General features: G+C 47.8%; 1 protein-coding gene across 7 annotated transcripts in view; it reads right to left on the reverse strand.

Moving 5' to 3' along the window:
* The window catches only part of foxp4 (forkhead box P4), a 63,629-nt gene extending 54,384 nt beyond the window's left edge, over positions 1-9,245 (reverse strand). For 2 of the 7 annotated variants that reach the window (XM_080785811.1, XM_080785810.1), the window contains exons 1-2: positions 9,123-9,245; positions 3,296-3,388 (exon numbers count right to left, since the gene is read on the reverse strand). In XM_080785811.1, the coding sequence (XP_080641937.1) occupies positions 3,296-3,388; positions 9,123-9,233 (204 nt within the window). In that variant the 5' untranslated portion in view covers positions 9,234-9,245. Of the gene's footprint in view, positions 1-3,295; positions 3,389-9,116 lie in introns of all 7 variants that reach the window. The other 5 variants (XM_080785808.1, XM_080785806.1, XM_080785805.1 and 2 more) reach the window with 3 other exon arrangements.
* Positions 9,246-10,000: the final 755 nt, after the last annotated feature.

Here is a 10,000-nt window from a genome sequence, read left to right on the forward strand (position 1 = left end):
GTGATGTCTACAGTGTAACAGTATAATGTGTGTTTGTTCACTGAACCGTCACGTATATCGTGTGTGTGTGTGTGTGTGTGTGTGTGTGCGTGTGTGTGTGTGTGTGTGTGTGTGTGTGTGTGTGTGTGTGTGTGTGTGTGTGTGTGCGTGTGCGTGTGTGTGTGTGTGTGTGACCGGTGTTTGCACTTGTCTAGTTGTTACAGACAACAAACCTGAAAAGTGGGACAGCAGAGAGAAGAGAGGGGGGTCTCTCTCTCTCTCTCTCTCTCTCTCTCTCTCTCTCTCTCTCTCTCGACATGCAAGTCAACCCACAACTGGTATGCTTTGGACACGGTTGAGTTGAGTTGGTGGGCTGGGAGTTTGGGGGTTTGGGGAGGGGTGGAGGGTGGGCTGGGGGGGCTTGGGGAGGGTGGAGGGTGGGCTGGGGGGGGGCTTGGGGAGGGTGGAGGGTGGGCTGGGGGGGCTTGGGGAGGGTTGGAGGGTGGGCTGGGGGTTTGGGGAGGGGTGGGTTTGTTGGCCAGGGAGACAGGGATAGGACAAGGAGGAGGAGGACTGTACACAGCCAGACATGACAGCACTGTTGACATTATTTCCAAAGACGTGACATCACCGCCATGTTTGATTCCTCTGTATATATATGCAAATCCAACAATAACCACATTATTAAAAACACTTATAACAACACTCCTCTGAAAACGGGTATTTGGGTTCATATATTATATCTTCTTCTCCAAAGGACTTTCAAACTAGGAAGGGTATATATATAGCCTTGGTCAGCCTGCAATGACATGCATGAGATCTGGTCATCGCAACTTAGTATAAGTTGTACATGTAGTAGATGTTAACCCATTCTGAACGGGAACCCGTTTTGGTGTTAGCATCATGTTATGCTTTAGCTATTGAAAAATAGCAGATCTACAAGCTCATAGCGCGCCACCCGAGTGGCGCGCTACGAGCTTGTAGGTCTGCTATTTTTGAAAAATCGAAGAGCGACTGACATTTTGAGAATCTGATCTCAGGTCAGAATGGGTTCATCAGACCAGTGTGTGTCCTAGTGGAAACCTCGTATGAATCTGATCTCAGGTCAGAATGGGTTAAAAGTAAAAAATATTTAGGACGACAGCCGGGCGATTCTATACTCTATGGCTCAGAGACATGGACACTTTCAAAGAAACTAGAGAAACGGTTGGATGGCACTTATACACCCGCCTTCTAATGAGAGCGCAAAATCTCTCTTGGAAGAGCCAACCATCGACTAATCTAACATACAGCAACCTTCCCCCGTGTTTCTTCACTAGTCCGATCCAGAAGAAAACACAGTTTGCCGGCCACTGCTGCTACAGACAGAGCTGACAATGAGGTATATATCATCCCTTCTTTCTCTGGAGTCCTGCCTCAAAGCAGACCCAGAGGTATATAGAAATCTGTCGTTTCCCTGATGTCATCGCTATATAAGGACAACATGCATCAGTTAAGCAGAAACTGGGAATGCATGGCAATGAAGGACCGGAAAGTCTGGCGTTGTGGCATTGTTGAAATCCATGATCACGTCAAAAAATGATGATGATGATGATGATGATGATGATGGATGTTACCACATCAATACAGCATGGAAATGTAGCATATTATGCAACGACAATAAAATATTAGCTTTAACAACATATACTGTTCAATCTCCTGCATTATAGCAAAGAGATATAGCCTCGGTATATACCAGGCTTTCATGTTCGCCGGCGCAAAAAAAAGGAAAGCCTGCAGGAGGAACACATTATGGCCGCTCTGGTCTAAAAGTCGACCCTTCCCAGGTGAGCGTCGCTCCAAATGATGTGACGTAGTGGGAGGGGGTGACTGACAGATCGGTGAGATGCTCTCTCTCTGCCGTGACCCGCCCCTCTATAGACGAGAAACCTGACACGTTAGCTGCAGGCTATATAGCTAAAGATTGTTCATTTAGGCCAAGATAGGCCATCCCGCTTTGGAGCCACTATAGAGGTGCATCCTTTTCACACTGAATAAGATGAGTGACCAAAACAGCTGTTCTGCACATTGCTATACGTTGTTGTGGTCGACGGCTGCTGATCCATCTTGTTGTGTGACTCTATTACTGGTTTTCTATACTCAATTTGGGCCCTTGGTAATGTAATTTCATAAACATGTAGGACTCAAATAAAGGAATAAAAACGTGGAACGAGCTGAGCGATGTGTGTGCGTGCAACTTCGATATTCTATAACCGTGCTTGAGTCAGTTATAAGTGAGGCGAGGGACGCTATATAGGGCGCTGGTGGTGGGCTCCGTGTCATCGGTGCCCATATACCCTATAGGTTTGGTGGAATTAAGGGCCCTTTCTGTGTGGAGTTTGTGCATGTTCTCCCCGGGTTCCCTATAGGGTATAGGTATACCCTCACAAAAGAAACATGCAGTATATAATCCTGGTCTCTCTACACTGCCTCCCCCTGGCCGGCCGGGGGCGCCTGATGGAGAGGAGAGGAGCTATAGTTGGGAATAACGTGTTCCTTTCACGCGCTATATACGACCAAACCGGGGAAACTCCCTCAGGTGAAAAATAAAAACGGCTTGGACTCCTCATGCATTGGAGGAAGCATGAGGTCAGTCCGTCGCTCTCCCCAAGGTTGGCAGAGGAAGTGTAGCGCCCAGGAATATGCACAAGACAATTGACACTGGGTGAGGGTGCGCGCACACACACACACACACACACACACACACACACACACACACACACACACACACACACACACACACACACACACACACACACACACACACACACACACACACACACACACACACACACACACATACGTAATCATGTGAGATCGATTGGGATCCTCTTTGTTGTCCCGTGCGGTGATCCCACTTGATCCTCCGTGTCAATTTGAATCCCAGAGTTCATTAACACTGTGTACCAGTGTGTGTGTGTGTGTGTGTGTGTGTGTGTGTGTGTGTGTGTGTGTGTGTGTGTGTGTGTGTGTGTGTGTGTGCGCGCGCAGCGCGTGCAGTGCGTGTGTGTGCGTGTGTGCATGTGCATGTGCGTGTGTGTGTGTGCGCATCTGGGGTTAATTGACAATTAAAAGAGTGCTCCTCCCATAGAGAGCATTCACCCCAGGCTCTCTCTCTCTCTCTCTCTCTCTCTCTCTCTCTCTCTCTGTCTGTCTGTCATTCTGTCTGTCTGGTTTCTCTAGGTGTTGTTGTGACTGTGGGGAGCTGAGTAGAGGACAGTAGAGGTACAGTAGACAGAGGTACAGAGGACAGTAGAGGACAGTATAGAGGACTCACCTCTTTGGCTGCCTGCTTCCCGGCCTGCTGCTGCTGTTGAGTCAGGAGCTGGAGGTGCAACTGCTCCTGCTGCTTCTTGTAGTACTCCTGTAACTGTATACGATAGATAGACCGAGAGACGGGACATTATTTACAATACTGTTGCTTCTTGTAAGTTCTCCTGTAACTGGAACAGATAGAGAGACCGAGAGACAGCGGACATTATTTACAATACTGTTGCTTCTTGTAAGTACTTCTGTAACTGTATACGATAGATAGACCGAGAGACAGGACATTATTTACAATACTGCTGCTTCTTGTAAGTACTCCTGTAACTGTATACGATAAAGAGACCGAGAGACAGGACATTATTTACAATACTGTTGCTTCTTGTAGTACTCCTGTAACTGGAACAGATAGAGAGACCGAGAGACAGCGGACATTATTTACAATACTGCTGCTTATTGTAAGTACTCCTTTAACTGTATACGATAAAGAGACAGAGAGACAGGACATTATTTACAATACTGTTGCTTCTCGTAAGTACTCCTTTAACTGTATACGATAAAGAGACAGAGAGACAGGACATTATTTACAATACTGTTGCTTCTTGTAAGTACTCCTGTAACTGGAACAGATAGAGAGACCGAGAGACGGGACATTATTTACAATACTGCTGCTTCTTGTAAGTACTCCTGTAACTGTGCGAGAAAGAGACAGAGAGACAGGACATTAAATGCTGTTGCATCTTACAGTATAGGCCTATATACTCCTGTAACTGGAAGAGAGATTCAGTTTCAGTGCATATAACAGTTCATATGAAAATAGCGGATTTATACAAGTTTGTGCTTGAGTCAGTTAAGTGAGGCAAGGGACGCTATAGGGCGCTGGTGGGTTTGGTGGAATTAGGGCCCTTTCTGTGTGGAGTTTGCATGTTCTCCCCCCGGGTTATCCCTATTGATGTATTACCATGTGTTGTTCCGGCTTACAGTAAATTAAGAGTGTCTTCCAAATGCCTACATTGTACATTTTATGCAGCTTATATGCACCGAAAGATTATGGAATATAGTTGCTTGTCTGGAGACTAATGTAATCATATATCCCTCCCTCCCTCCCTCCCTCCAGCAGTGAAGAGGTTCAACTCAGTCACATTCGGATGAATAGTGAAGTCATACACAGGGTGTAATTGCTTTAAGAGAAGAAGGCCAAGCCGCGCCATTATTGTCGCCTCTCGAAAGAAACATCATCGGCGGAGACGCGTGCAGACGCAGACGTGGCGTCGAGAGATCGGCGGGATCAGAGTAGTTACGCAAAGCTATCGTTGTTATTGTTAATATTATTATTATTATTATTATTATTATTCTTCTCCGTTCATCTCCGTGCCAGATGTCATATCATAATACGCGCGTCTCGACTCGTTTGTTGCGCGTTGTAAACCGCCGCTTGAGTTTGACTCACGCACACACAATACAACACACTCAAGCAGGCACGTATGCACGCACGTATGCACGCACGTATGCACGCGTGCACACACACACACACACACACACACACACACACACACACACACATTCCGAGCAGCCTTTTTATACTCTGCTCCAATGAAAGGTCAAGGCAAGTACTAGCTACTGTACTAGCTTGGCAGGGAATGCAGAGACAGCACGCACGCACGGACGCACGCACGCACACACACACACACACACACACACACACACACACACACACACACACACGCAAATAGCATGCCCCAACATGCTCCTCTCCTAGCCTGCGGTGGAAAGGTATAAGCGAAGGTCTCCCAGCAATTATTACACGCTTAGCCCAGATACACACCTGCATGGCAACAGACAGACAGGTGTGGGCGTGATTGCACTGCACTGCACTGCACTGCACTGCACTGCACTGCACTGCACTGCACTGCACTGCACTGCACTGCACTGTGAGATTCAGTGGACACCATGGTAGTTCACTGTCTGAGATACAGTGGACACCATGTTAGTTCACTGTCTGAGATACAGTGAAAACAAAACAAAAACAGTCTGGATAAACACATTAACACATTAACATAATTGGATAACTGTCCACACAAACATCCACACATGGGTGTGTGTGTGTGTGTACGGTATGTGTACGCGCACGTTTAATGCAATTGACGGGCTTTCCTTTTGTCTCCTGTCTTTTGCGGTGCACGCATGCATGGAGTTTCCTTTTCGCCTTTCCTCTTCTGTATCTGGCGTGGTTAATTTATTTAACCCATTCTGAACGGGAACCCGTTTTGGTGTTAGTATCGTGTCGTGCTTTATTGAAAAATAGCAGATCTACAAGCTCATAGCGCGCCACCGAGTGGCACGCTACGAGCTTGTATAGGTCTGCATTTTTTTTTTAATCGAAGAACGACTGACTTTTTTTTTTTTTCATCTGATCTCAGGTCAGAATGCGTTAATAATCAGACCAGTGTGTGTCCTGTCCAGTATAGGAAACCTCGTATGAAAATCTGATCTCAGGTCAGAACGGGTTAAAGTGCGTCTCGTATTCTTTCTCTCTCTCCATCTGTCCTCCCGCTCTGTTTTTTATCGCTCCGTGGGCGGAGTTAATCTCTCCTTTTTTCCGCGTCACTAGCCCTGATGGCCTCCGAGCCGCGCAGACAAATGCGAGCGCGCGCACACACACACACACGCACGTGTCTGTCTGTGTGAATACGGAGAGAATGGTGAGTCGGTGGGGCATAATTAAGTGATAATTAAGGTCTCTTTAATGATTTGATTCAGTGGTTTCTGTGCATTAGGAGTGTGTGTGTGTGTGTGTGTGTGTGTGTGTGTGTGTGTGCGTGTGTGTGTGTGTGGGTGTGTGTGTGTGCGCACGTGCGTGTGTTCACCTCTCCAGACTATTACGGCGACCTTGACGTTACTAAACATGCTTAAGAAAGACGCGCTGAGCTTCATATAAGAGAAAGGTTAGGGGAAACTTAAAGGTTAAAACACGCACGCACGCGCACACGCACACACACACACACGCACACACACACACACACACACACACACACACACACACACACGCACACACACACACACACACACACACACACACACATACACACACACGCACGGTGTGTGGCAGCGGGCCATAAACCCTACTTACTTACACACTCTCACACAATGCCGCGCATCGCCATGGGGATATGAAATTTAATGCTCCGGTGAGTGATGTGGTCGCTGATTGTTCTCTCTCTCTCTCTCCCTCGCCGTGTGTGTGTGTGTGTGTGTGTGCGCGCGCGTGTGTGTGTGTGTGTGCGTGCGTGTGTGTGTGTGTGTGTGTGCGTGTGTGTGCGCGAGAGAGAGAGAGAGAGTGTGCAGGATTCTATGCGTGTGCATAAAAGTGCCTGATTTGCAGATATGGACTAAGAGCCAGTCCATACTGTGGTTAATTAAGTGGGAGAGCTGTGTAAAACTCGGCCGTTTTTTAAGAGCCAGGGTAAAAAAAGAAAATGTGTGTGTGCGTGCAGTGCGCTCGCGCACGTGCGTGCGTGTGTGTCTTGCGTGCACGTCGGCCACCCCCCCACACCTCCCTTTTCCTCGTTAGAGTAAAAAAAAAAAAGAGAGCGACGCTGCTGAAGAGGTTCTTAGCTGTCCCTGTGTGCGCTTGTGCACGCGCGTGCGCGTGCGTGCACGCGTGCGTGTGTGCGTGTGTGTGTGTGTGTTTCCAGAGAGCCAGCACATTTCAGATATTCATTGTCAGATGTTCCACATGCAATTTATACTCCGTACGCCCCAAAGCTACCGTATACGCACTCCTCGCTAGCCTTATTAAATTCAACTCGGCTCAAACACACTACAGTGGAACGGTATCCTGAGTAGTGTAGTCTTTTTTTTTTACTCCGAGAGTCTGGCAGATGGACCCGTAAGGGTCCATTTGGTTCCATCTGCCAGACTCTCTCTGAGTCGCATACCATGTGATTATGTATTCCGGGCCTATTTCTGTATAGTACAATTACCTCTCTATCCGCACACACTTTTAATAGATAGTCTTTTACACGTTTTGCGAGTGGGTGCGTGCGTGCGTGCATGTTTGTACGTGTACGTGCATGTGTGTGTGTATGCGGGAAGGTTGCCCTGTGGGGATTTTGGCAGTGTTTAAATATAACACCGGCCGCGACGAACGAGTGATTATCGTTGTTTTTTTTGTTTTTTTTGTTTCTTTCTTTTGGTTGTTTTTGTTGTTTTGTTCGTGGACGCGGGTCGGCATGGCAACGGCTTCTTCACCTGCCCCGGCCGGCCCGGCGAGCCCAAACAAACGCCCCGTAAATCACCGTACGAATGATGATTCACCGACTGACGCACGTGTAAACGGACTGTAAAAACCGCACACACGTGCGAGCGAGTGCGTACGTACGTACGTGTGCGTCTCCCTGTGCGTGCGTGCGCGGGTGTGTGTGTGCGTGCCATCCAGATTACAATCACACCCAGTGTACGCGTCAGCACGTCTTAAAACCCCGGACAAGACGTGCAGTGCACGTGTGTGTGTGTGTGTGTGTGTGTGTGTGTGTGTGTGTGTGTGTGCGCGCGTGTGTGTGTGTGATATGTTTACGAGTACAATCGTGTGTGTGTGTGTGAGAGTGCATGATACACACTGACAATATGTGTCTATCGGTGTGCATTCATGTCCACAGTGCGCACACACACACACACACACACACACGGGTATGCGAGTGTGTTTTATAGTGTCTTATAGACATGCGTGTGTTTGTGGATGTATAGTTTTGTGCATGTGCATGTGCAAAAAAAGCGTTCATATTTTTGCGGGAGAGAGACGGATGAGGAGCAGAAACGAAGCGCCGGCATATCGGTCCCGCTCAGAACCACGGAGAGCGCCCCTGGATTAGGAAGAGACGAGTCATTCTTTCCGCCGCGCTAACAGCTATACGTCAGCGGTAAGCTAACGGTAGCCGAAAGGCGAACTGACAAATAAAAAATAATATTCCTCTCTCTCGCCCCCCGGTATCATTGAGGACGCGCTATATAGGACGTCTATATAGACGTGTATACGTGATGTTCGAGTCCCTGTGACGTTTCCAGACGTTGTATGTATACAGTGGTGTTCCCTTCGTTACTACCGGCCTGATACCTAGAGGTTTTGAAAGGTACCTTTCATGGGAAAGCTATATACCTCTGGAAGCCACACCTGTGTTAATGCAATCTCACAGGACCCGCGAGGTATGACTGATGACTTTAAAAACCCATTCTGACCTGAGATCAGATTCTAAAAAAATGTCTTCTATACATCCTGACAGTTTTCTGAAAAAGCCATGTGTCCGTGTCAGTCGTTCTTCGATTTTTCCAAAAATAGCAGACCTACGAGCTCGTAGCGCGCCACTCGGTGGCGCGCTACGAGCTTGTAGATCTGCAATTTTTCAATAGCTAAAGCATAGCATAATGCTAACACCCATGGAAGAAAGGCTATAGATGGCCAATGGAGAGCGGACATGTTGCTTGTTGCCCCGCTCATAACATTGTGTATATTATGGTGCATCGCAGGCCTATATACTTTTTAAATATAATAAACGTCAGAGACTTATAAATGCTTTTATACGACGTTCGTATAAAAATAACATTACGCAGATAATGGATCATATATAGCCACGTTGATAAGATTTGCGATAAAGCAAACCGTTTGTAAATCCGTCACACTTTGAGCGAGTTATGAGTGTTTGTGTGTTTGTGTGTGCGTGCGTGCGTGTGTGCGTGCGTGCGTGCGTGCGTGCGTGCGTGCGTGCGTGCGTGTGTGTGCGTGTGTGTGTGCGTGTGTGTGTGCGTGCGTGCGTGCGTGCGTGTGTGCTCGTGCGTACATATACCTGCTGTAGCATCAGAGCCTGCTGTTGCTGCAGCAGTGCTTGGAGCTGCGGTGGGGAGAGGATCTGCTGCATCTGTTGAGGAGTTATCATCTGTGGGCTCATCATGGCCATGGACACAGGAACCTGGAGACATGGGACAGACAAGACAAGATGTTAGCACCATGTTGGACACAGGAACCTGGATACATGGGACAGACAAGACAAGATGTTATCATCATGGACACGGGAACCTGGAGACATGGGACAGACAAGACAAGATGTTAGCACCATGTTGGACACAGGAACCTGGATACATGGGACAGACAAGACAAGATGTTATCATCATGGACACAGGAACCTGGAGACATGGGACAGACAAGACAAGATGTTAGCACCATGGACACAGGAACCTGGAGACATGGGACAGACAAGACAATATGTTATCATCATGGACACGGGAACCTGGAGACATGGGACAGACAAGACAAGATGTTAGCACCATGGACATGGTCACAGGAACCTGGAGACATGGGACAGACAAGACAAGATGTTATCATCATGGACATGGACACAGGAACCTGGAGACATGGGACAGACAAGACAAGATGTTATCATGGACACAGGGACCTGGAGACATGGGACAGACAAGACAAGATGTTAGCACCGTGGACACAGGAACCTGGAGACATGGGACAGACAAGACAAGATGTTAGCACCATGGACACAGGGACCTGGAGACATGGGACAGAGAAGACAAGATGTTAGCACCATGGACACAGGAACCTGGAGACATGGGACAGACAAGACAAGATGTTATCATCATGGACATGGACACAGGAACCTGGAGACATGGGACAGACAAGACAAGATGTTATCACCATGTTGGACACAGGAACCTG

This window comes from Protomyctophum bolini (assembly GCF_963924005.1).
Source record: "Protomyctophum bolini genome assembly, chromosome: 2".
Classification (NCBI taxonomy): domain Eukaryota; kingdom Metazoa; phylum Chordata; class Actinopteri; order Myctophiformes; family Myctophidae; genus Protomyctophum; species Protomyctophum bolini.